The sequence below is a fragment of the Aspergillus pseudonomiae genome, assembly GCF_009193645.1.
Source record: "Aspergillus pseudonomiae strain CBS 119388 unplaced genomic scaffold BDV37scaffold_60, whole genome shotgun sequence".
In the NCBI taxonomy this organism is placed as follows: domain Eukaryota; kingdom Fungi; phylum Ascomycota; class Eurotiomycetes; order Eurotiales; family Aspergillaceae; genus Aspergillus; species Aspergillus pseudonomiae.
The window spans coordinates 35,889-60,434 of NW_022476052.1; the positions used below are offsets into that span (position 1 = coordinate 35,889).

Here is a 24,546-nt window from a genome sequence, read left to right on the forward strand (position 1 = left end):
CACTAATTGCAGCAAGTGATCGAGTGTCTCGTGACGCTTAACATGGCACGCTTTTAGTCGTCAGCGAAGGCTGTTTCTGACTCATGCGGGCATGCGGTTTGAGTTGTTCAAATCTTGACCAAGGACCGTGTGGCTTTGGCTGCAGGAACCACTCGTCATCCGTTCTGTCAGGCAACCCAGAGGATGTCCACTGGCTGGTATACGAACTTTAAGACGAGGGTATAAGAAGAGGGTCTCGCCCCCGCACGGGCTCCCGAATTCCATAACAAGAGAGCGGGTCTTGGCAGCCAAACCTTGTTTCCTTGTGCTTTCCCAGCAAACGGTTCAAACTGCTTTTCCTCTCTTTCATCATCACCACCGTTCGGAAGTTCACCTCTCACACCACCCAACAACTGCTTCATCCTCGCTCAATCCCAACCCCTTACTGACCTAGACTTTTCTTACTCCGCCATTTTGCGGCGCATCTGCCGATCTTCTCTTTAGCCTTTGTAAAATTTTCCTGTCCTTGTTCCCCGTCGCGTCCTCTTGCGGCGATCGACCTAAGCTACTGGAAGCCACACCCCACCCCGCGAACCAAGTTGAACATTTTCGTGTCGCTTTAGCTGTTAGTCGCCGGCTTTACATATCATCAAGTCTGAGCTAGGATCGGTTCAAGCCTACCCTCGTCGGTTTTCCAATCCGCCGCCAGGCGCGTCGGGCATGGCGCCATAGCTGCTGGAACCGGGTCTCTACTCGCAATTCATGCATATTGCCCCTTTGTCAATTGCTATTGTCAATAGAGGTAGGGTCATCAAACATTAAATCATTAAAAGAGAGAGAAACGAGCCAAGTCGTACAGGAGTATGCTTCTTCGGTTACCGCCCAGCCTCCACTACCCGATCACCGTAACGTCGCTGCTGAAACAGCCCGGCGACTCGGTGGAGAGGGACGAGGCGCTGTTCTGGTATGTCTACCAGACGACTGTCACCGAGGGTGATGGGCTGGGCAATAAGATTGAGGTCAAACGCAAGTTCCCGACCAAGTATGAGTCGACTGTTGATGGCGAGGTGGTCCAATGGAAGATTGCAAAGGGCGACATCATCGATGAACCGTAAGTCCTATTGCCTTATTACACAATGCATGGTTGCGATTTTTAACATATGGACAGTGTCGAGGTCATCGAGATTGATGAGCCATGTGCTCACGAAGTCCAGTTTGGGGGCCTCTGTGCGGAGTGCGGCAAGGACATGACCGAGTAAGTAGGAGAAATACCCTATACGATACTATAGTTTTCTACCGCACGAACACTAACCTTGCAACCTCCTACAGGTCTACATACAATACGGAAGTGACAGATTCGATGCGCGCGACGATTCAGATGGTCCATGATAACACCGCGCTAACTGTGAGCGAGAAGGAGGCTGCACGGGTGGAGGAAGATGCAAAACGCCGGCTGCTGTCAAATAGAAAACTCTCTCTGGTGGTGGATCTTGACCAGACTATCATCCATGCCACCGTCGATCCAACCGTGGGAGAGTGGATGGAAGACAAGGATAACCCAAACCACCAAGCACTAAGCGATGTCCGTGCATTCCAGTTGGTAGACGATGGACCGGGCATGCGTGGTTGCTGGTACTATGTCAAGTTACGACCAGGTTTAGAGTCATTCTTGCAAAACGTCTCAGAGCTCTTTGAATTGCATATCTACACCATGGGTACACGAGCATACGCGCAACACATTGCAAGTATCATAGATCCAGACCGAAAGCTGTTCGGTGATCGCATCCTCAGTCGTGATGAGAGTGGAAGCCTGACGGCTAAGAACCTCCACCGTTTGTTCCCAGTGGACACAAAGATGGTTGTTATCATCGACGACCGCGGTGACGTTTGGCGCTGGAGCCCTAACCTTATCAAGGTTTCTCCGTACGACTTCTTCGTTGGCATCGGGGATATCAACTCGAGTTTTTTGCCAAAGAAACAGGAGCTGGGGACAGTCGGCAAGGCCGGGGAGAAGACAGGAACGAGACCCACAAAATCTCCGCTTGAACATCATGTGAACGGTACAACAGCGAAACCAGAGGGAGAAGTGTCGGCGTTAGAACAACTTGTGACCATGGGTGGCGGAGACAACCCGAGACTACTGCAAGAACAGACAGACGCGCAGGAAGAGACAATAATGCATCAGGTGGAAGACCGCCCTCTACTGCAGAAACAGAAGGAACTAGACGCCGAAGAAGATTCCGCAGAGAGTATTGATTCCTCTTCTAGCATGGATGAGTCGCAAGACTCAAGCAAACATCGCCACCATTTGCTGGAGGACAATGACAGGGAACTCTTCCAGCTGGAAGAGCGGCTTGAGCAGGTACATAAGCAGTTCTTTGAAGAGTATGATCTGAGGCGAACGAGGGGGTTGGGTGGAAGAGTGGCAGCTCTGAGAGGCGAGAAGACGCCTTCGAAAGAGAAGGATGTTGATCTAAAACTGGTGCCTGATATCAAGGATATCATGCCACAGATCAAGCGCCAGATCCTCGGCGGGGTGATTCTGGTATTTTCCGGAGTGCTTCCGCTCGGAACAGATACCCAGAACGCCGACATCTCCCTATGGGCGAAGAGTTTTGGGGCTGTTATCTCTCAGAAGATCAATGTGAAGACCACCCATCTGGTGGCCGGCCGTAACCGCACGGCTAAGGTTCGGGAGGCGACGCGGTACACCAACGTCAAGATCGTCACAACCCAGTGGCTCTTGGACTGCCTGACGCAATGGAAATGGCTGGACGAGGAGCCTTACTTACTTCCCGTCCACCCTGACGACCGAGGAGAGCCAATCTCGCCTGGCTCCAAGGAGATGGAAAGCGGATGGCTTTCATCATCGGAAGACACGGGAGATTTTTGGACCGAGGAAGAGGACGCGTCAGAATCCACAGAAAACATTCTCAAGTCCACCGGCCTCGACGAGCATTCCCCGATTGGTTACGATGAAGACCAGCAAGCCGCTGTCCACGAGGAACTGAAAGAGTTCCTTGGCAGTGACGATGAAAGCGAAAGCGACAGCGAAGTATCGTCCTGGGCAGAGGACTCGACATCCAACAAGAAACGGAAGCGTGATGAAGGTTCAGAAGGCGGGGACGAAGAAGAGAGTCAAGAGGAAGGCGATCAGCCAGGCTCACGCCTCTCACAGCGTATCAAGCGCTCCTACGAGCGGAGCACGGGACTGAAAGAGGTTGCGACTGCGGCCACCGACGATCCCGCTCATCAACCGCCCGTGGCTCCAGAATCCAACGAGGAAAGCGCGCAACATGGTTCGGACGAGCCTGCATCTCAAGACCTCAATGCCAACTTGCCTGAAGGCCCCGCAGAGGACGACGACGAACTCGAGCGGGAGATGATGGCTGCTTTCGAGGATGACGACTACGACGCCAAAGCGGAAGAAGACATTGCGGCAGAAAACGGTTGATCTGTTTCCTTGTGTATTGGTACTGCTCGACTTCTCCTTCTCCTGTTCATATTGGGGCGTTGAGGTGTATGTGACGATCCTGTAGCGGCTTCTCCGGGGCAAATTACATGGTCAGCACCATATTGCTGTTGTTGATACCACTTGGTATCCCAGATTGGCTAAGATTTATTATGCTTTCTCATTCCGTTGCAATTGGTGCGATGCAATGATGGCATAGCGATGGCGTTGGGTATCTGACTCGCATCTGATTGACTGTCTGATAAGTTTGTTCATAGTGATGTTTCTATAGTATTCAAGACAAAACAAAAAAAAAGAAATCTCAAATTTTGGATATCATACCATACAACGCCCATATCTTCATACAAAGTCGACCAGAAGTCATCGCATAATTATCATCAATATCGTATCCGGTCATATAAACATAACAGAAAGAAAAAATATAAAAAAAAAAAAGACCAAGGAAATCAATCCATCAATCATATACATCCCGATTAACCTGCCACGACATGATCATCATCCACAAAAAGAAGATGGTATTGACCAGCTCGAACGCAAATGCCGTCTTCCAGCAATCACCTACCGACCGCATCAGTGCACAATCCCAAATCAGAACTTCCGACTCTAGTTTTCTCAAAAAAAAAAAAAAAAAAGAAAAGGAAGGGAAAGGAAAGAAAACTCACAAATTGTCTTCTGCGTCAACCACGCCAAGGTCTGCATATTATTCCCCCCGGCGCGATTATCCACGACATAGATCTGGCAATTATCATTGACGTTCGCGACCACGCCGTACAACTGCAACGAGGTCTCGATCAAGCCGGTCAACCAGAGGACGAAGAGGATGAAGCTGCCCAGGAGGATAATGCCGGGGAGCAGGAAGCGCTGGGCGGCGAGGATGAGAATGAGCACGATGAAGAAGATGCCGAGGGCGCCGGAGACGACCATGAATGGGAATAGCCTTGTCTGTAGTGTTAGCTAGGTGATCATTTATCTTCATTTATCTAGGGTGCGATTATTGAAACAGGGGCAAAAAAAAAAGGGGAAGAGAAGATCATGGTGTGGAGCAAGAGGGATATGTACCATGGTGTACCCAGACGCATCTCGGACTGTACCGACATGAGCCAGGCAAAGATGCCCATGCAGATGGCCGAGGATGATAGCACGATGAGGATCCAGACGTTGAGTTGCAGTTCGGGCCAGTGGTAGCGTCTGCGACGGTAGACGACAGCCATTTTTGGCTTTCCTTGGCTGTACGAATATGTGGGAAGAATGTATGTAGTATGTATGTTTGTTTGTATATGTATGTGAAAATGAATGATCGCTGCCCGTCGGGGATATAATTTCCTCACACCCGGCCTGTCTGCATGTGTATACTTATATTCGATTCCCCCCGCCGGGTGGATTTGTATAGGCTGATCAGGTACGCTTGCGGGGAGGAATGAAAGTGCGGTCACTCCTTTCCCACCGCAACAATAGGGCCCGTCGGGCACAAGACAAGGCGACTCAATTGGTGGCGAACGTGCAGATGCAAGAATGAAGCGCAGAAAAGACAGCGCATCGGCGCCGTAATGGCGTTGGGCTGTTGTTTTCGGGGTTCTTTGCGATTGGACTGGCGCGGGGAGTCAAGCACCACTGTTATGTAAGCGGTGAGCGATTCATCGTTCTGGATGTCGCTGGAATTCTTTATTTAGACAATCGAGGACGGGGGAATGGAAAGAAGAGAGATCTATCATCAGAGGGAAGGGAAGGTGGAGCATTTTGATGTAAAATGAGGTGGCAGGTGGAAATTGCGGTGGCAGGGGATTTGATATCTGTCAACCGTCCTATACTTACCCTAACTGCAGCTACCTTCGTTTTTCAGTTACCATCAGATGCACCAACGCCAGTCTTGAAATCGTTTCAATGTCATTGTACATATCTTAATGCCGTTTGGTCATGTCTAAACATAATGTGATATCTGAAAAATAAAAAAACAAAAAAAAAAAAAAAAAGAAAAAGAATCAAGAAAATTCCCATCCCGTCGCCATCTACCAGTCTATTAAGTCTACATCAGCTCACAGGAGGGTGTCACCCAGTGCACTGCGCACCAGCGAGCAACCGGTCCGAATGGTTTCGGAGGCGCCTACCGACTCCAGGCTGGGGTTGACCTCCACCAAGTCCATGGCGACCAGGTTACCGGTCTCGTGCACGCACTCGCAGATGAAATCACCCTCACGGAGAGTCAGACCGCCACGCACGGGAGTGCCGGTGCTGGGAGCCCACTGCGGATCCAGAGCATCGACGTCGAATGAAAGGTGAATAGGGGTGTCGTTTCCGATGTGGGCCAGAGCCATCTCCACCACACGGCCGATACCGTACCTGTTGGAGGTTAGCTTTGGCTTCTTTGTGCTCAACTCCGAAGGTAGAAAAAAAAAAAAAAGGAGACTCACCGATCAATGTCGTGCATGCTGAACGCCTTGATGCCGTGCTCCCGAAGGATTTGCTTCTCGCCGCGATCAACATCCCGCAGACCAATGTAGACCAGCTTACGGGTGCTGACGATGTGCTCATCCTGCAACCAGCCGAAGATGTCCTTCTTCTCCTCGCGGGCCAAGCGAGTCAAGAATGCCATGGGCATACCGTGGATGTTTCCACTCGGGCTCATCTCCGGGATGTTGATATCGGCATGCGCATCAACCCAGATGACGGCCAGCTCCCGACCCAGGCGTTCGCGGGTAGCCTTGGCCGAGCCGGAGATGGATCCGATAGCGATCGAGTGATCGCCTCCCAGGGTCAAGACCATTTGACCCTGCTTGGCCTTCTCGTAGACCTGTGTGCTCAGCGCTTCGGTCACGGCGCTCACCGCACGGGGCTTCTTCATGCCACGGTGATCGGGGTCCTCGGCGGGGATCTGGTTTTCGTAGTAGTGGACGGTGTCGTCATAGTCGAGGGTGTAGCCGAGGTCGTCGCGGAGTTGATCGAGGAGACCAGCCTCGACCAGAGCCATGGGGGCAGCCTCAACGCCAAGTTTGCACTGTGTCAGGATCAAAACCCGGTTAGCGGTGGTCTTGCGATCTAAGTGATCAACATGATCGACACCTGCGCGTGGGAGGATCATACCTGGCCGCCATTGAAGCCGACTGCTACCACACCCAGGTTTCCGGGCTTGGACAGGAAGCGTTGTGTGATGGTAGAGGGTTGAGTCATGGTGAAGGGGTGGATGTGAAGGTGAGAGGGAGAGAGAGTCTTGATCTGATAGAGGGGAGAAAAAAGATTCTAGAAGCGGACTAAAAAGATAAGATCTTGCAAGTGGGGAATCGTTTCCGAAGGGTTGACACCACCAACAATGAAGGAGTCGAGGAACGGGACAAAGGGAGATGAGATGCGATGAGGGAGAGAAGTCTGAATACGACACAAGAACAGAATCCGGACCCAAGAACAGGGGAATTGAGGTTGTTTAAGTAGGGGAGACATCGTGGGGCGTAATCGGCGGCATTCTTGGGCGGATCGCTAAGACCTGCTTTTAGGGATCGAGGCTTCCCCTAAGTACAGGTCCAGGAGAGACGCCCGCGACGGCGTCACCATCCCACTCCACCCCAAGTTTTCATTAGCAATTTATTGCGATACGGGATTTTACAGGAAATGGAAGGGTATCATTATGGTTATGGCTATGGCTATGACGTTATCTATACACTCGTACGAATCCAACACCCTCAAGCGCGCGACGGCCCCAGAATCAGTTCCCGGAGGATCGCATCCGCCCTGGGCGCTTCCACTCGGCCCTTTTCGCCCATGCGCATCATCTGTCCAACAAACCAGCCCAGCTTCCCGAGCTGGTTCTTCGTCCGGATCTGCTCGACCATTTGCGGGTTCTGACTGATTGCTGCTTCCGCCAACGCAACGTATTCCTCTCGCGAGAGAGGCCGGAGAAGCAGGTTCTCCTCCTCCAGTAACTGAGGAATCGCCCGAGTGTCTCCGTCGAAGACCATGGCGAGCACCTGCTTGGCGGTAGGACCGGTGATCCGCTTGCGCTGGACGTGATCGATAATCTGGGCCAGCGATAGCGCAGAGACTCGGTCTGCATCCCAAGGAAGGCCCGCTTTGGTCAACAGGCCCCCAAGCTCGTGGAGAACCCAATTCCCGGCCACGCGTGACAGGCCCCCACGGCTCGTAGGATCCTGATCCTGCTGCTGATCGCGCAGGATATCCACCACGTCCTGGTAGTATTCTAAGCGAGCGCCATCCTCGAGCTCAACCAGCGGCTTAGCGTCTTCAATCGAGAGACCGTACTCTTTCCCCGTCAACAGCCCAATCAGTTCGTCCGAGGAAGTCGGTAATGTGCTGGCCAGCTCCGACACGAGATCAGCCCCGATGAGGAGCGGTGGGAGATCCGGATCTGGCATATACCGGTAGTCGACTTCGCCTTCCTTGCCTCGAAGTTTCCGTGTTTCCGTGCTCCCAATTGTCCAGCCACGGGTCTCACCCTCCACAACACCACCACTCTCTAGCACCGCAATCTGGCGGTTCTTTTCCGCAATGATGGCATCCTCGACAGCCTTGAAACTGCTCAGGTTCTTGATCTCCGTGCGCTGACCGAGGCCGCCGATGCCGCCATACTGATGCGCACCCTCGGCCTCACCCCGCTGACGGATCGAGACATTCACATCGGCTCGGAGACCGCCCAACTCCATACCAGTGGTGACTGCGCTGCACGATTGAAGGATGGCCTGAATCTTCCGGACGCACGCGGCCGCTGTGGCGGGCGTGTGGATCTGGGGCATCGTAATGATTTCGACCAGGGGGTGGGATACGCGGTTGAAATCAAGAAGCTGCGTGGAGGGAGGGTACTCCTGTGATTTGGCTGTGTCCTGTTCGAGCTGCACTTGCTTGATACCGATGCGAACGTGATCGCCATCTTCTGGCGCGATCCCATCGTAGCCGAACAAATCCACATAGCCGTTTTTCGCAAAAGGTTCTGCGAGGGTTAACCCACGGTCACGACACTGGAGCCATTATATATTCACCATAGTATTGTGTAATCTGGTAGCCGGCGGGCTGGTCCTGATAGAAGTAGTGTTTCCGGTCGAATCTGCTCACGGGCTGGATATCACAGTTCAGGGCGAGTGCGGCGCGGAGGGCAGGTAGCAGCGTTGGAACTTGGAATTCCTAAAGTAGTTCAGCCTCCACTGAATATCGGAAACCTGATCTGGACAACTAACCGGCTGGCTACCTGGGAAAGCCAAGTCGAACAGAGCAACATTTGAGTTGGGTAGGTCGGTGGATGATGTCGGAGCACCTGGTCAAGCAGAAGTCAGATACATGCTTGACCGAGAGAAAGGTAGTCCTCGCACGTGAAAATAGTTTATTCTCGGTATTCAACTGCGCATGAATCTCAATCCCGACAGTGAGCTCCCATTTTTGTCGCGAAGCCTCCTCGCTCTCCCTTCTCTGACGCTTCTCGGCTTTTAACGCCTTCGCATTTTGTTTGAGCTGCTTCCGGAGTGGTACACGGTCTTGCGACTCTGGGGCTGACGTCTGTAAGCACCGAACCGAACGAGACGGATTCGTGAGGGTGGGCAGTCGAGAGCTATAGGGCCGGGGACATTGAGAACAAGGAAGAGAGCGGGCTGCTCGAGTCGATTGGCGCAGCCAGGGGCGGAGCATATGGGAGGGACGGAGGAGTTTTATGGATAGCTGAATGTGGAAATAGTGATCTTCTTTCGGCGGGGGAGAAGTGAGTGTGGAATATATTGACTCGGAACGGGGCAATTGATTGAAGGAGATAAAAAAACCCAAGATTAAGTATATCTTGTGACTATCTTGGGGAAAGGCGGAATGACGGAGTTGGTCATTGGTCATGTGTTATTGCTTTTCCATCCCCCAACTGCTTTACAGAGTACAATGCGATTATTACCATCGCTGCTTTTTTATTTTTATTTTATTTTTATTTTATTTTTTATTTTACCAGATTATGCACAATGTTTTGCTGGGGACGATGTTTAGCTATGGGCTCTACATAACTAGCTAATTAACTACAGAATCATAAGAATGAGGTAAGCCAATGCAGTGCAGCCAACACATCGGTTCTTGACACGACGAGTATGACGATGAGAGACGATATGATATGATATATTCTATCTTCTCTCAAGAAAACCCCCATCCCACATTCATCCCGCTCTCTTCCTTCCACTCGAACAAGATCCCTCCCAAAAGAAATCCCCGAAAGAGAGAGAGAAAGAGCAAAATTCTCTCCCTTACCGGATTGAGTTTGGACTCCTCCGATGATCTTCAGCCAAAGATCGTCCACAAACCCCACCGAAAGATAGAGAGAGGATGACCATGTGAGATGTTGGCTGACGGGCGAAGTTGAACGACGCTTTTGCATTCGGTTTAGTTCCAACATGAGACTTTCGATCTGTCGCACTATTGCCTCCATCGTGTGGGGCGGAATTTAATTCGAGCTTGATCTATTTATTGAACAGTTGCGGACAGACCGCCGTCAACAGTCCTTCCCGATCTACGCGCAAGGGCTTCGCTTGTCGGTATGTATACATCGGCTCATCGATAGACTCTATCAGCTCCGATTTGACGCCCACCCACACGCCCGCTCTGCTCTTGACGCCCGTGAAACAGAGAAGAATTCAAGCCTACATTCTACTCAACATTCCTCCAAAACTGATAGCCGAAAATTTCCCTACCGCGCGAGCGGTCCTGCCCTCTCCCTTGTTATGTCTTTCCTGTTAGCCCCTCCGAGCAACATTTGGGTACTGTGTCTGTTTCCATGACTTCACGATTTCGATGCTTACGGGATATGGTCTTCAAATGAAAAATTCCGCCTTCACATCCAGTCCGACCAAGTCTTCTGCCACTTCCGTTCTGAGTGACAATGTTGCTCTATTCAGGATCGAGGCGCTCCAAGAAAGCCTCTAAAGACGGCGGCAATAAGGCATCTACAGCTTCAGTTGCCTCCGGGAAGTCCCACTCTACTTCAAAAACCTCGCGATCTTCCGGAGACGCCGCCAAGAAAAAGAGTACCTCTGAGCAGTCCGCCGGGTCAAAGAACAACGTACCAAGTTCCACAAAGGCGCAGAATACACAGGCGACGAGAAACCCTACTTTCAAGGCAGCGGAACCGGAGAAGAGCATGCCTAATGTATTCGAGTACCTTGAATCAGGTTCCAACACTGACTCCGACGATTCCTACGTCGAGGATGATGACGTCCTAAACCGCAACCTCAGCGGTTCGTTCAGGAATCCACATGTTAGACTTGCACGCCAGGCGAATATGACAGCGCAGGGTATGGGCGCTCCGAGCCGGACATCATCTATACGATCAAAGGGCTCAATGGATTCCTACCAAATCCCTGGTATGCTTGAACTATCTACTAGAAACGGCTCGGCTCGGCGCAAAATGTCCATGGAGGGTTATCTGACAGAGGAGTCGAACGGCTCCGACAAGCGGAAATTGCGTCTGAGCCCAATGCCAGAATCCTACGAGCCCTCTCACGATCCCACAACGTTCCATCCTCCATTCCCCCCGTCCCCGCCACAAAGCCCTGAGGAGGATCTTCACCATATCAATAGGAAGTCAAGGCGAAAGAAGAAATCCTCATCCATTCCTTCCGGTTATGGACGCCTCAGCTGGCAGTTGAGCTCATCTGTCGAAAAGGAGGAGCCATCGCTTCCCCCGCTTTACCGACGATTTGAAGATGTAAACCACCGCGTACTCCTCTATCTCCAGGATGAAATCGCACAGATGGAAGAGGAACTGCACGTATTAGATGAATACGAAGAAATGCATCGCGTAGCAACTGCGGAACAAGAAGGGACAAACATCGTGCCCGCTTCAAGACGCATGGATGCCCAAGCGCAGGTATATTCATCCCTGCATTACCGACGGGAGGAGGTGATGGCAGCCTTAGTACAAAAGACCCAGCAATACAGTGAGTATCTTGACACGAAACTTAGACGTCGCTCCAAATCTAACCAAACAAGATAACGCCCTCAGTGCATATAGCAAAGTCACTCAGGCCCTCCCCAGCGCGTCCGATAAAGACATCGACATGTATCGCGCCTGGATGAAGGAAAATGCTCCCGTCGCAGTGGCCGAGACCCGTTTCCTAGAACACAACAAAGACCTCATCTCTCTTACTACAGGATCGACATCCAACGCTCCCTCTGCCTTCTCGGCGATCATCATTGCTTCAGCAGCTATCCTCCTTCCCCTACTAGCCTTTAGCATGATCGCTGAATTCTCAGGACGTCTTCTCGTCGTCGCGATGGTGGGCGGCGCGGCATCTGCGATTGCGTCTAATTCTGCAGCTGGTGCCGAGAGATTCGTTGCTTCTCACGATGGGTGGAGAATTGCTACATTGTATGTTCCTATTAGAGTTTGCCTATTCTTAACTAGAATACTAACTTTGTCTATCTGCAGATATTTCGGATTCATGACGATAGCCGCTATGTTTATTCCTTGATTAGCCGATCACGAAAGCATGGGGAGTGGTAACATAATGACTTACGAATTTCCTTAGCAGTGATGAATTTATGCCTTCTATTACTCATGTTGGTCAAGTACTATTATCTGTGGCAGGGGGGGACTGGCCAAAGGGTGGCATTTAGGATATTGGTTCCGATGGCAGAAAGACTAGGGTTTATAAGGGCTCTCCGCTTCTTTCAATATCTCGTTATAATCCTGAATAAGTAATACTTGGAGTAGAAGTTGCAGATAAACTAATACATAGCATTTCTAGGTGAAAAGCGTGTAGCCACAAAAGTAATAGAGACACTCCGCCCGCGAGAAACCAGAGCAATCTTGGAAACAATCCGCGCCATTCGCTGATCTTCATCTCGTCGGGAGATGGCAACAGGGTTCTTCAAAGGGAATTCATAGCAGCAGGGAAACGACACGCGTACGTACACACACACACACACACACACACCAGCTAATAGTCGTAGTAAGATTGTTATAAAGGTAAATTGAGAAGAGGAGCCAAAAAAAAACCTCTCTTCCTGTCTCATTCTCAAATCTAATGACCCGTAGCTTTGAGAAATCAAGAGAATATAATGGATTAGGGAACGGACAGAAGCAAAGGGCAAGTCACAAAAGGTCAAATACAAATCATAACAGTGTAACACCATTAACCGAGCCTTCCTTTTTCTAAAGACAAGGGTGAACGTAAGCATGGAAACACAACTCCGAAACGGCCAGATGATATTTGCTCGACTCATGAGGGGGCCGCATTGCCGTTCTGTTTGTTACCGGGGGTTACGCTTCGATCCTGAGAGCTGCCTTCGGTTGTGGGTTGTGGTGTTGAGCTCTGTCGCGCGTGAGCGGCAAGTTGTGTTCTATTCCTCTCCATCAGTGCGGCTTGTTCAGCGGCACTTCGCGCGTAAGTCATGGCAGCTGCTGAGTTGGAATATGCCGCCGATTGTGCAGGAGATTGGTTGGAAGAATAGTTGCCGTATGGGGGAGGTTGTTGTTGTGGTTGTTGTTGTTGTTGTTGCTGCTGCTGTTGCGGTTGCGGCTGTTGCGGCTGCTGCGGTATGAACCGTTGCTGAGGGTTATTAGAGCCCGGCGTCATGTATGGAGTTCGTGGAGCCGCATATGATGCTTGTTTCTGAGGAGAAGCACTGCGCCCCGTTGCGAAAGAAGCGTTGTATGCCCCTGGTTGTGCGGGTCGCGGCGTGTAGGGCTGTGGCGAAGCTTGGGCGGCCGGCCCTTGCTGGGCCGAGTAGGAAGCATACCCATTTTGCCCTGGTCGCTGGAATTGCTGATTGAACTGAGGGGTGGGCTGAGAGTATCCCGGAAGATATCCGGGTCGTTGTGACGGTGTTGTTGGGGGCCGAGGTCCGGCGTATTGTTGCGGATGGCCTGGAGTGTATGGTCCAGAAGTTGAGGGCTGCCTTGCACCATAGTATGGCTGTTGAGGGAAGCCGCCTTGCGATTGGACCCGAGAGCCAGAACTATAGGGCCGCGAATTATACCGCGATGGCGTTGAAGTTCGATTCGCAGCACCACTCATTGGGGCCATAGCCGCACTTCGCTCCTGATGCGCTGTAAAGTCGTCCTTCTCCATAGTTCCCCGATAGTCCGGGTTCTCGATGACGATTTTCTGGCTTATATTCAGCTCGTCCAGCTGATCGCCGTTTAATTTTGCAACTGCATACGGTGGTAGATTCGAGATGAGAGCCGCCAGACTTGACTTGAGTGTTTCATATACACCCAGCTCTTCTGTAGAAGGGGTATCTGCGCTCTTTGAGTCGGACCCTGTTTCTTTAGGCTCAGCACCCTGAGCATTTGGGGCTGAGACGTCCAAGTTGCGGATCCTTTGGTACGAACTCAAAGTTTCCAGTAGATCAGAGACATCATGTAATAGCTCATCTACATCCTGCGACTCTGCCTCTTCCTCCTTATCTGCTTTAGAGGCATCGGAACAAGTAACACTATCGGCGAAGTCTTCGGGTTTGAAGTTCTTTACCATCTCCTCCAAGGTACTCTCGTCTAGTTCACCAATATTGCCTGGCCGTTCTGACGTCGTCTCTTCCTCGACTTCTTGATATGGTATTGAAAGCAAAGTCTCCAAACGTTTGGTCCCTCGTTTGCTCCACCATACCAAATTCTTCGAGTCAGCCTGGACAACGGCACCCGAACTGTCGAATGAAGGCGCGAATGATGAGTAGACACCTTGCAAGACAGCCGAGTCTTCATCAACCCCCAGAGAAGGATCATCCGTATACTTCTCGTCACTGTGCTGCTGAGGCAGCTGATGTTTATCGCGGCGGTTCCAATAAGACGGGGATGATGTGACTCCGCCGTACTGGAGCCACTGCCCAGAGGGCAGAAGGGCAAGGCAGTAATTATTCCGGTCACCTCGGAAAGCTTTGAAGTCGGTGATAGCCTCGAATGGGTCAACCCAGCCATTCAGAGCACTCCGAGAGGACTTTGCTTTGCGTGGTGTTTCCAATTGAGGCAAGGTTGACCGAGGTGCAAAAACTTCCCCGAAAGTCCTTTTGGGCTCCGCTGGCTTTTCATCAAGATTGTATGGTTCGATCTTCGTGGTCGTGATACCGTTGGGCAAGCCAACTTCGCGTAGGGGCGCTTGCACCTCCACATATTTCTCTGCTTTCGGGTCATCTGAAGGAAGTGGAACCTTGACGGATTTCTGTAAACTCGAATATAGCTGCTTCGGATTGGCTGGGTTCCCAAACAGCGTCAAGACGAGATTCTCGTTCCGGGTCTCTACATTGGAGGTATTGAATTTCGCTGGTGTCTCTGCATCCTCCTCGGATGTCTCTGCCTTGACGTTCGACTGGCTCGTGTGTGCTTGACGAACGAGACTGTTCAAGAGTTTCTTAAACGCCGCGATCCGATTGACTGTTTCTGTCACAGGCGACCCATCAGCCTGGAGCCCGCTCGCCAGGGCTTTATTCCTCTCAATCACGGCAGCCGATGCTTTCTCGATATCACCCAAAAACTCCGACAGAGTATTGTAACGATTCGAAGCGACCCGGGATTGTATAGTGGAGGCTTCGTCTTTTTCGCCCGAGACTTTTGCGCGCTTCGAACGGGGCTTCGCTGGGGATGACGGCAATGGACAGGATAGGAGTTGAAGGTCCGTATCGTTTCTTTTTAAGGTTAGCAAATGGGTGCGAACGCGAACAGGTATATGGAGAGAGAAGTAAGTGAAACCTACTTGCTCAATATTTCAACAAGATTACGCAGAGTTTCCTGTAGCTTGGTCTTTTCCTGAACTTGCGACGCAGACGAGCCAGCGTCTTGAGTGACTTTGTCATCATGACTTGACACACGCTTTCGCTTGGCAGGTGTTGCCAATGAGGGCGGATCGGGAGTGGTAGCATGGAGATCGCCATTTGTAGCTGGGATGGAAGCTGTGCCTCCACTTTCGTCTGCGCTCATGGTTCCGGAGTCGCGCCGTTATGGTAGTAATCCTTTGACGCGAGAATAAAGGGTCGTTCGTAATGTCCAGCGTATCGCACCTGGGACTACAAGGGCGCGGACTTGGTTCCAACTTTGTGAATATAAATTGACGTGGTAAACCAGAGAAAACCACTATTATGGCCTTAAACACAGAGGCCGATGGTCGAGTGTTCGTTGATCCCCGAAGCGGATGCGCCAATAGTTACGAGACCCAGCAGAGGAGGGTGCGCACCCTTCAAGATAAAATCACGTATATCGAACTCCACAGGGATGAATTGCAATGAGCGTGTTACTCACCACGCCCAGGATCAATCCAGTTGAGGAGGGTAAAAAAAAAAAAAATAAAAACCAGGAGAAATAATGTCGGAACCCGTAACAATAGCAAAGGCGGGAAGGCAGGCAAAGAGGGAGATGTTCCTCATGCGCGCCATGCCAAAAGCGCAACTCGTGACGATCCGTCACGTGACGTATACTTTTTTCCCCATGGACCAGGCCGACTGGCTGCTTCTCCGGATTGACCTGCTAAGTTGCACTGGAGCGAAAACGCACCCTCGTCTTTCATCACCGGGGATCAGAGTTCGTCGAAGTTGCTCCATGATCATCTCTATGGATGTCATCGGTCTTCAATCATGTTTCGAGCCGCTCGAGGGTTTCCTCTCTGAGAGCGGCGCATTTGCTCAGTAGCCGTGTATGGCCGAAGGTACCGCTTAAACAACCCCGGACAAGATATTTTTCAGTGCTGTATTAACATGTTTCTTCTCTTCAACTTTAAGGAGCTGTATTATAATAGCCTTTCATACCCGGGGTATCTGACGGCGCTTTCTAGTTCGCCTGTCAATGTGTTATTTGGTCCTCGAACATTGTCACGGTCTCTAAGCTCAGCCGGGACCTTGATTTCTTCTCGATATGAAACCACGCGTGACGAAATATATCAAGTCGGACATAATGAGCAACACACATCCTGTGAATTCTGGTGTGGATTGCGGCTGCAGTCTCAATTAAATCAATCCTATGTGCCCCCTGGCCCAGACCGTGAACAGCAACAGAGACAAAGCTCCAAATCACTCCCCTCCGAACAGACCCTATCAAAACCCACATATCTCGCACAGGAGGCCTCTACATCAACGCCATTGTCATCTACCAACAGTACATTGATAAGCCGGGATGCGCATGGCAAATGGCTACGTGAAAAACCACGGAATGAATTGCATAACCCACGAAGGAAATCAAAAAAGCTTGCTGTTTCCTTCAGCCCGACCCCAACCGAGTATTTAATTGATACCCTGCAAAATGTTGTGCATCGCCCTGATGGCGTAACGTGTCAAAACTGGACGTTTACCTCGAGAAATCCCAACGATCGCCTTATGCCTCCTTTAGACAGAAAACAAAGGATCAAATTCAAAATTGAGCACAGAGTCTCGCTCCAAGAGATTACTGCAGACTACATTTACCATGTGGATCGTTTGCTTGACGGGGCGGGTGAAGAGGGGGTCAAAGGAAATTCTATAGAATTGGATGCTGCTCTGCGAAAGGTTTTTCTGAACAAAGAATACCGTAAATATTTAAGAGCGCGCCAGTATTCTGTCAAAGATGTTGTTTCATGGGCATGGATCCTCAAGAGCCGCACCCCTTACGTGGCCATCCTCCGGATTCTCACGTTAGAGCTACAATCAAATCCAAAGGAAAAGGGAGGCTCCGCTGCTCGAACTATCCCGCCTTTCATACCCCTTCTTTTGTTGCGGCAGGGCCTTGATACTAAGGCCTTCCGTTTACTCCTCATTTATTCGCTGCGGCTCATCAGCGGTCAACCACATCCAAAACTAGGTACTCCCATGTGTGCGTCAAATGACGATGCCCTTTTCGATGAAATTCACCTATCCGACAACGCAAAGCCCTTGATAGACCCTAATACCTGTGCCACGTTCGTCGTTCGTTTGCTTCATCATGCTCGCCAACTGTGGCCGCAAGCACAGCTTCCTATTGTGCGTACATTCGCATTTTACCTTACTCTCCTGGAACCAGAGGGGGCTGGTACTATGGCATCAGCGACACCGCGAAATGTCCAGGTGCTGGCTGGGAAATGCAATACATTTCTTCGGTTACTCTCGCTACCTTGCAGACAGGGACCTTTCACTTCGGCTTCAATACAGCAGCAGGCACAGTTCGAGCTCCTGAGAGCAATGGCCAGAAATCAGCCAGTCCTGCCCGTCACGCGTCGAGGGTACCAAGCTATCATCGCGGTACAGCTAGCCCATAAAAAAACATTAGCCGAGAGACAATCCGCAGAACTAAAGGCTCCATCATGGCCGCCATGGAAGGAGGAAAAGCTAGGTCTTGACTCCCAGAGAGGAATCGAAGGATTGAGGAGCCGTGCTATGCGAGTGATGTCTCAGATGAAAGAAGCAGGTTATGCTCATAGTCGCTGGGAGGAAGTATCCAGTATCTTTGCCGGATGGGACACGGACAAGAGTCCTACTATTCAAACAAGGACCCTAGCGCGCCAGCCATGGCGTCTGCGTGGACGTGTTGGGAATGCGGGCCACCACACAATCTGGGAAGCTCGTATCCGGGCTACAAGGACTGTGCGAGAAGCCTGGGCTTGTTTTCTGTCGTATCGAGACCAAGGCTTACCTCCACGCGGAAGCATCTACACTGCAATGGCCGAGAAATTGATCTATCGGCGAAACGCATTGTATACCAATTTTGATCAAACGAGTCATGCTTTGCCAGGTGATGCTTTGGAAACGTTTCCCGAACCCTTGTCTGCACGAGACTTAATTTATGTGCATACGGAGCCACCCACGTTAGACGAGCTCCTCACACAAATGCTCTCCGACGGGATTCGGCCGCAGGCAAGATTTCTTTCTCTCTTGCTACGACACGCGCCGAGCTTTAGATCTGGCCTGGAATACCTTAGCTGCAGTGATTTGTCTAATGAGCAGATCAGAGCCTTGTGCACCGTCTGGGCACATAAGTCTGTCTACGACGAACAAAGTCGAAAAGTTGTAAACGAACTTCCCGCCCATCTATTCTCAGCCTTTGTATACTTCTTGTGCAAGTTCTCGACCTTCGGTGAATTGTCGGCCAGACATGCGAGAGACGCATTTCCGATCATATTGGGCAGTTCGCAGATGGCACAAGGGGAGACATCGACCCTTTTCTCCCAGGATGAGTACTTAGGAAATGGAAAGGAATATCGGCACCCGAAGACGTTAGCACACGCCATCGAACTACTTCGAGTACGGCACCCCGGGTCCCCTCAAGCGTGGGTTTTTGTGTTGTCGGCTTTGAACAAAGACCGCGTCACGAGTCGTTTTCCCAATATGAATAGAAACATCCAGCGTGTTATAGCTTGGCACGAAATCCTAGAAATTACAGGACGGATGGAGTATCACGATATTCAACTCGGCCTGCCGGGCTTCCAGACTTTATGCAGCGGTTTCTCAAGGGCGGTAAACGCTGGGATCCAGAGCCTTGATGCTGTGGAAGAAGCCCTGGAGGTTGTTGGTGACGCTGCGAACCAGGGAAAGCTGGCATACATAGGTCTCGCCTGCCCGCGATTCGAGGATATGGTCCAGAATGGTCTGCGGGGCCTTAAAGATCAATTTGACCGACTTGTTCTCCCAGATTCTAGAACTCCATCATTGTTTGGGTCTGGTAGACCATCATCCGGCAATGCCACCGATGCCCAAGTAATTTTGCCACCATTACTTCATGTGCCTTCTCCTGCCGTTCTTCACGCATTTGTCAGATCATTGGGTTTGGCTGAAGATTACGATGGCCTCTTAAGCCTTCTCCGATGGATGTCTCAGTATGCGGCGCCCCTAAAGGAGGCGTCCGATGAGTACTTGAATGGTGCGGTGATGATGCGACGAACTTTGGTGGCAATGCGGTTATTTCTCGAGGGATATCAGGAAAGGCAGTCTTGGGAATCACTTCGTTGGACAGCCTCGGCTGCGCAAGCGCGTGGCTTAGGGGGATATGAGCACACAAGTGAAGTTTCCCCCGAAGATTGCGAGAGATTGTCATTCTCCGATCCGAATCTGCAAGAGGCATATGACATAGTCACGGCAACGCACGTTTGGGGCCCCTGGCCTAGCGACGAGGAAGTCGAGGAGTATTACGCTGTTCATTGGGAGGAGCATGAGGCGCAATGATGGAGCATCCAACATTTTTGTACATTAGCTGTATATATACATATTATAGATCGTGTGGCGTTTCAATATCATCGGATGATACCCCTGCATACTAGCTGCGACCGTACAGGAACTTGGTGTGAATGGTAGCGCTTATCCGCGGTAAGAATTGGGGCTTCTCGGTGGATGGTTTCCCCGCAATCGCTGCAGCTCTTGAACAGCTTCCCCACACCTCGGAGCTTCCTCAATTCATCGTTCTCGCTTCTCAGAACCATTCCTCTTGGAATATCTGACACAAGAGGAGAACGAATTTCGTCTGATTGCCTGGATAGAATCGCTTTTATCACTCGAAGATGCCGCCACGCCTGCCTCTTTTACATACATTGCGACAGCCCTCGGTCTTGTCGGTTCGCGTCAGAGTCACAAGATTCAGCACCGCGGCGGATGATGCAGTGATACAGACCCAGCAGATCCCTGCGCCCGGCTCCGGGAATATTCGAGTCCTGCTGCTGAACAGACCTAAAGCCCGGAACGCAATTTCCAAGAATCTTTTGGACAGTCTGGCTAAGCATGTCCAGTCGATATCTGCGGAGGGAGGCACTGGTCCGACACGTGCCTTGGTCATTGCCAGTAATGTGGATTCGGCCTTTTGTGCGGGCGCAGACTTGAAAGAGCGAGTAAATATGACCAAGGAAGAGTGAGTTCCCATCCTCAGCCACTCGCCTCTCAGTTTCCCTCGCGTGACTAATACTTTTGCACAATTGTTTAGGACAAATGAATTCTTGTCCAAGCTGCGCGGTACGTTCCGTGATCTTGCTGGGCTACCCGTCCCCACCATTTCTGCCGTGTCTTCTACGGCGCTGGGAGGTGGGCTAGAGCTCGCTTTATGTACGCATCTACGTGTCTTTGGCTCATCCAGCATTGTTGGATTGCCCGAGACCAGACTAGCTATCATCCCTGGGGCGGGAGGCACGTACCGCCTGCCGGGGGTTGTTGGGGTGAACCGCGCCCGAGACCTCATTCTCACTGGGCGACGTGTGTCGGGCGCCGAGTCATACTTTATGGGGCTCTGCGATCGGCTCGTCGAAATCTTACCTGAAGAGGAGCAAAAGGAGGGCGCGGCGCGCGAGAAAGTGCTCCGGGAGAGCATCAAACTGGCCATGGACATTTGCGAAGGTGGGCCCATCGCTATCAAGCAGGCACTGCAGGCCGTGAATGACTTCCAGAAGGGTGAGGTGGCAGAAAACAAGGCCTATGACGGCGTGGTGGAGACGGAAGATCGCTTTGAGGCTTTGCGGGCGTTCGCCGAAAAGAGGAAGCCTGCTTTCCGGGGGCGATGAATTTGTCAAGTGCCCATGTGGTCAATGTAAAAAAAAAAAAAAAAATGAAATGTTGCTCGTTCCCTGAGCTCGCGTGATGCTTAAATGTTGCACCTGGAAAATGTTTGTACTCGTCATAGATCTGAAAACGGTGATTCATAGAGACAATGAGCATTCTATGATCTGGAGGTGGCGATACTGGTAGAACGTCCAAAGTACTGTCCCAACAGGTTCCAAGGAACCTATAAATCTGTGTTTATGACTCAAATAGATACTACTATTGGTAGGGATCCATGGAAGATGGCCTCTTGTACATATAGGACCTTGGACCTTCTGAAACAAGCCATTTGAAACAATATCTATAACTGGTTCGAGGGACTCATATCCACTCCCTAGACTGCTAGTAGTAGTGATGAGTCAACCCAACTTCTGTGTCGTCCAAAATAGAACCGTAATGTGAGTCATAGTCCCCGGTCAAGTAGTTTGACACGATGCCACTTGTTCTGTATGCACCGCACTGTATAGTATTTGGCAGCAGATTGGGTGAAGGCGAACTCCAAATATTCCAGCTAGGCATCTAAGGGCCCCGGTATTTCGGATAATAAGAAGCGTTTAAGGAACTATAAAAAACATCGGTCTGAACACTCAAGGTTCTTGCATCACCACAGAAGGAGCCATGGTACACGACCAAGTAACTGATACACCGACCCAATCTTGGTTCAGCACGTTTCAAGGGAAACCAAAGCAGGGTACCCCAATAAAGCCACTGCCCTGGAACGCCAAACGGGCCGCAGCTCCACAACTTTGTTTGTGTATCAACTGTGGAAGATCAAACGGCAAGCGTCTCAGGCAACCATAGTCGATCTATAGACGCTTGAATCCGGTCTCTCATAGGGTGAAATAGCATAGCGTTGCCTGTCATGTTACATTTCCTGTGGATTATCGCCTCACGAATGGGGCACAGCCTTGTTGACACGCATAGATGCATATGTGTTCTTTTTTTTATATGTATTTCTTTTGCCGCATACTCCGTAGTACGTACGTGGGCTTATGCGTCGCTCGATATGGTTTGATATTTGTAAAGCTTATGCTAAAAGTAGAAACCACCAACAGGTATCTGAATTGGAAGGTAGTCAATGCAGGTTGAAAATATGACAGAAAAAAAAAAAAAAGAAAAAAAAAAAAAAAAAAAAAAAAAAGAAAAAAAAAAAAAAAAAAAAAAAAAAAAAAAAAAAAAAAAAAAAAAAAAAAAAAAAAAAAAAAAAAAAAAAAAACCAGAAAAGAAAAGAAACAAAGGGAACAGAAGAGTAGTCATAGAAACCCTGCAGGATGAGGCTCCTGAAAATGACCTGCATCAAGAGTTTAGTTAGTATCGGAAACCACAGCCACCATCGGGCAAAAGATGAGAGGCGATTAGTTCCCCTGTTCATAGATGCAAGGCTGATATGGTGGCTGCCCTGAATATGCTGGAATGGAGATTGACTTCTTCACGGTTCCACGCCAGAATCTAGCAGCGCTACGTGTACAACGAATATTGGGCAATGCAAAGAGTACTTTGGTGTAGGGAGCATCGGATCGTGTAATTTAACCCTCCCCGTACATCCCGCAGGCTTGTTTTGCAGCTGATAGGACTGTAATGTATGTAATCTTCCCCGCGATCTGCGGCGGCACAACTTGCTTACTCGTAGTATCTGGAGCTAAGGAACTTAGTCCACAGTCCACCGTACACCGGATCTGTAATCACCCTCTTTTGTCTTCGGAGGGAGTTGGCTGTGGGTAAATGTATGGAGAAAAACAATCATGAGGGGGATCTCCACGGCGCTCTGGAGGAGAAGAGAAAATGACAAACGCTGCTCAGCTTGTTCCTCCCATGACCCGTGCGGATGGTCATACCGATGGAGAAAGCGCAAACGCCCCATGCTCACGCGAACACACTTTCCTCTGACCAGAGGTTCCCAATAAATTACTAGTACTCATGGGCACTAAGGATCAACACCGGCTCTGCCACACCCGCAGGCACCAGGAACTTTCTGTCATCTGCTTGGGCTTAACAAAACCCCGCCTCCAATCACAAGAGGCTCTCTCATTCTCTCGTATAAATACTGGGTGAACTTCTCCCGAACCTCCATCTTTACATTCACCCACCCACTACTATTACTACTACTACGACGACGACAGATCTGGGTTCTTTCTTTGAGTACGCAGATCTGCGTCCATATCATATTAATTATTCAATTCACGTTGCCCCCTCCTCCCTCAGTACTCACCACCATTTCGCCACCATAGCGTGTCGACACACCCTCGCGGGGGTGTGATTATCATCTCTCGGATGACAGACGTTGCCACCCGAGTCAAGCAAATTGGCTTGACTCAGGTATACACCTCCAAGGAGAAGCCTCTGGTTGATATTGTTCTTGTACATGGATTGAACGGTCACCCCTACAACACCTGGGCGACCCAGGGGAATCCGCCCGTTTTCTGGCCAGCTGACCTTCTCCCGGAAGTGTTGGAGAGTAGCCGAGTGCGGATCTTGACATATGGATATAATGCAAACGTTGCATCTTTCACCGACGGCGCTTCGAGAGATCGCATTCACCATCATGCCGAAACGCTTGCCTCGGGCCTGGCGGCGAATCGCAATGTGAGTGACCCGACTTGTTGCAGTGTATTGGTGTTCTGTGTTCTGACATAGTTGGCTCTGCTGTGCCCACCGAACCTGGTTGCTAACAGCCTCCTTGATATCTAGCTTCGGAGCTGCTCGGACCGCCCTATAATCTTTGTCTGTCATTCACTAGGTGGCTTGGTGGTTAAGCGTGCTCTAATTTACTGCAAAAACGTTTCGGATGCGAAGATCCAGCATCTTCGGTCCATCTACGTTTCCACTTATGGAATCCTCTTCCTCGGGACGCCTCACAACGGCTCCGACATCGCAAAATGGGGCTTATTACTGCAGAATATCTGCAGTGCGGTTCTGCCGAAAAAATACATGGAAACGTCCTCCCAGCTTGTCAAAGCCTTGAGAACGAACAATGAAACGCTGCAGAATATCAACAGTCTATTTGCCGACATGATGAGCAGATTCCATATTTACTTCTTTCATGAGACCCTTTCAACTGATGTTAAGGGGACTCGTGAGTTGATAGTGGACGAGAGCTCGGCCGCGCCGTATGCGGAAGGCGTAGAGCGCATGGGCATTGAAGCAGATCATCGGCATATGTGTAAATTCGAGGACGAGAACGCGCCTGGTTATGAGGCAGTTGCAGAAGCTCTCCTACGATACTCCCGCGATGCACCGGCTACTATCTTGGACCGATGGGCGGAGGAGGAACAAACCCGCAGAGCCGCAACACAAAATAAGCTCAAGGATCTTCTTAGGAATGGTAAGCAAATTCAGCTTCATTCCCAACCTTAGACGGTGGCATAGCCGCAGCTTTCTAGTAGTCGCAAAGCTAACAGGAACCAGAGAGGCCAGACAGTACGTCGCAAATGGAGGGGAGTGAGCCGGATCTTCACAGAATTGGTAGGACACAATTTCTTCCTGAAAATACCCCTGCTACATCTTCTCGTACCGTGAAGGCATATGAGGTCGAGGAAAATCCGGAGATTTTATATGCTAGTAAACACATTTAAGATTCGCTATTATCTCTACGTGCGTGACGACGTTGGGCAACAGCGGTGGACAAAGAATCTGAAAGAAACAAGAAAGAAACAAGAAAGAAACAAGAAAAAAAAAAGAAAAAA

The 24,546-nt window shown here is 50.5% G+C and overlaps 9 protein-coding genes across 9 annotated transcripts; 5 read left to right on the forward strand and 4 right to left on the reverse strand.

Moving 5' to 3' along the window:
* The first annotated feature begins 622 nt into the window (after positions 1-622).
* fcpA (protein-serine/threonine phosphatase) lies at positions 623-3,593 on the forward strand. Its single transcript, XM_032079402.1, has 3 exons — positions 623-1,090; positions 1,148-1,234; positions 1,309-3,593. Exons 1-3 carry the CDS (start codon positions 843-845, stop codon positions 3,431-3,433), a joined length of 2,460 nt encoding a protein of 819 aa, XP_031939010.1. The 5' UTR covers positions 623-842; the 3' UTR covers positions 3,434-3,593.
* Positions 3,594-3,905: 312 nt separating this feature from the next.
* Positions 3,906-4,662, reverse strand: BDV37DRAFT_285392 (uncharacterized protein; the record flags this gene model as incomplete). The annotated part of the gene is made up of 3 exons (XM_032087715.1): positions 3,906-4,009; positions 4,114-4,388; positions 4,511-4,662. The coding sequence occupies 3 exons, from the start codon at positions 4,660-4,662 to the stop codon at positions 3,906-3,908; spliced, it is 531 nt and encodes a 176-aa protein (XP_031939011.1).
* A 762-nt stretch (positions 4,663-5,424) lies between these two features.
* On the reverse strand, positions 5,425-7,075 carry BDV37DRAFT_254178 (arginase). The gene is made up of 3 exons (XM_032082612.1): positions 6,530-7,075; positions 5,860-6,443; positions 5,425-5,788 (listed from the first exon to the last, which is right to left on the reverse strand). Exons 1-3 carry the CDS (start codon positions 6,614-6,616, stop codon positions 5,485-5,487), a joined length of 975 nt encoding a protein of 324 aa, XP_031939012.1. The 5' UTR covers positions 6,617-7,075; the 3' UTR covers positions 5,425-5,484.
* Positions 7,076-7,122: 47 nt separating this feature from the next.
* On the reverse strand, positions 7,123-9,845 carry BDV37DRAFT_285394 (glutamyl-tRNA(Gln) amidotransferase subunit PET112; the record flags this gene model as incomplete). The annotated part of the gene is made up of 5 exons (XM_032087716.1): positions 7,123-8,384; positions 8,434-8,575; positions 8,629-8,705; positions 8,761-8,937; positions 9,668-9,845. 5 exons carry the CDS (start codon positions 9,843-9,845, stop codon positions 7,123-7,125), a joined length of 1,836 nt encoding a protein of 611 aa, XP_031939013.1.
* Positions 9,846-10,070: 225 nt separating this feature from the next.
* BDV37DRAFT_175026 (uncharacterized protein) lies at positions 10,071-12,238 on the forward strand. The gene is made up of 3 exons (XM_032079403.1): positions 10,071-11,352; positions 11,405-11,783; positions 11,844-12,238. The coding sequence occupies exons 1-3, from the start codon at positions 10,296-10,298 to the stop codon at positions 11,884-11,886; spliced, it is 1,479 nt and encodes a 492-aa protein (XP_031939014.1). The 5' UTR covers positions 10,071-10,295; the 3' UTR covers positions 11,887-12,238.
* A 398-nt stretch (positions 12,239-12,636) lies between these two features.
* BDV37DRAFT_285396 (uncharacterized protein) lies at positions 12,637-15,329 on the reverse strand (the record flags this gene model as incomplete). The annotated part of the gene is made up of 2 exons (XM_032087717.1): positions 12,637-15,037; positions 15,106-15,329. The coding sequence occupies 2 exons, from the start codon at positions 15,327-15,329 to the stop codon at positions 12,637-12,639; spliced, it is 2,625 nt and encodes an 874-aa protein (XP_031939015.1).
* Positions 15,330-15,756: 427 nt separating this feature from the next.
* BDV37DRAFT_175056 (uncharacterized protein) lies at positions 15,757-19,673 on the forward strand. Its single transcript, XM_032079404.1, has 2 exons — positions 15,757-16,050; positions 16,124-19,673. The coding sequence occupies exons 1-2, from the start codon at positions 15,961-15,963 to the stop codon at positions 19,505-19,507; spliced, it is 3,474 nt and encodes a 1,157-aa protein (XP_031939016.1). The 5' UTR covers positions 15,757-15,960; the 3' UTR covers positions 19,508-19,673.
* A 166-nt stretch (positions 19,674-19,839) lies between these two features.
* Positions 19,840-20,826, forward strand: BDV37DRAFT_285398 (putative mitochondrial methylglutaconyl-CoA hydratase (Auh); the record flags this gene model as incomplete). Its single annotated transcript, XM_032087718.1, has 2 exons — positions 19,840-20,183; positions 20,256-20,826. The coding sequence occupies 2 exons, from the start codon at positions 19,840-19,842 to the stop codon at positions 20,824-20,826; spliced, it is 915 nt and encodes a 304-aa protein (XP_031939017.1).
* A 1,631-nt stretch (positions 20,827-22,457) lies between these two features.
* Positions 22,458-24,535, forward strand: BDV37DRAFT_254193 (esterase/lipase family protein). The gene is made up of 3 exons (XM_032082613.1): positions 22,458-23,446; positions 23,552-24,185; positions 24,269-24,535. The coding sequence occupies exons 1-3, from the start codon at positions 23,135-23,137 to the stop codon at positions 24,433-24,435; spliced, it is 1,113 nt and encodes a 370-aa protein (XP_031939018.1). The 5' UTR covers positions 22,458-23,134; the 3' UTR covers positions 24,436-24,535.
* Positions 24,536-24,546: the final 11 nt, after the last annotated feature.

Bases quoted from the DNA above. Each gene is read 5' to 3' on its own strand.
- BDV37DRAFT_254178 (XM_032082612.1), bottom strand. From the start codon at position 6,616: ATGACTCAACCCTCTACCATCACACAACGCTTCCTGTCCAAGCCCGGA. The intron at 6,444-6,529 runs GTATGATCCTCC...ATCCTGACACAG, and splicing joins TCGGCTTCAATGGCGGCCAG to TGCAAACTTGGCGTTGAGGC. The intron at 5,789-5,859 runs GTGAGTCTCCTT...AACCTCCAACAG, and splicing joins AGCATGCACGACATTGATCG to GTACGGTATCGGCCGTGTGG.
- BDV37DRAFT_175026 (XM_032079403.1), top strand. From the start codon at position 10,296: ATGTTGCTCTATTCAGGATCGAGGCGCTCCAAGAAAGCCTCTAAAGAC. The intron at 11,353-11,404 runs GTGAGTATCTTG...TAACCAAACAAG, and splicing joins ACAAAAGACCCAGCAATACA to ATAACGCCCTCAGTGCATAT. The intron at 11,784-11,843 runs GTATGTTCCTAT...GTCTATCTGCAG, and splicing joins GGGTGGAGAATTGCTACATT to ATATTTCGGATTCATGACGA.
- fcpA (XM_032079402.1), top strand. From the start codon at position 843: ATGCTTCTTCGGTTACCGCCCAGCCTCCACTACCCGATCACCGTAACG. The intron at 1,091-1,147 runs GTAAGTCCTATT...ACATATGGACAG, and splicing joins GGCGACATCATCGATGAACC to TGTCGAGGTCATCGAGATTG. The intron at 1,235-1,308 runs GTAAGTAGGAGA...AACCTCCTACAG, and splicing joins TGCGGCAAGGACATGACCGA to GTCTACATACAATACGGAAG.
- BDV37DRAFT_175056 (XM_032079404.1), top strand. From the start codon at position 15,961: ATGTCATCGGTCTTCAATCATGTTTCGAGCCGCTCGAGGGTTTCCTCT. The intron at 16,051-16,123 runs GTACCGCTTAAA...TTCAACTTTAAG, and splicing joins GTAGCCGTGTATGGCCGAAG to GAGCTGTATTATAATAGCCT.
- BDV37DRAFT_254193 (XM_032082613.1), top strand. From the start codon at position 23,135: ATGACAGACGTTGCCACCCGAGTCAAGCAAATTGGCTTGACTCAGGTA. The intron at 23,447-23,551 runs GTGAGTGACCCG...CTTGATATCTAG, and splicing joins GCCTGGCGGCGAATCGCAAT to CTTCGGAGCTGCTCGGACCG. The intron at 24,186-24,268 runs GTAAGCAAATTC...AACAGGAACCAG, and splicing joins CAAGGATCTTCTTAGGAATG to AGAGGCCAGACAGTACGTCG.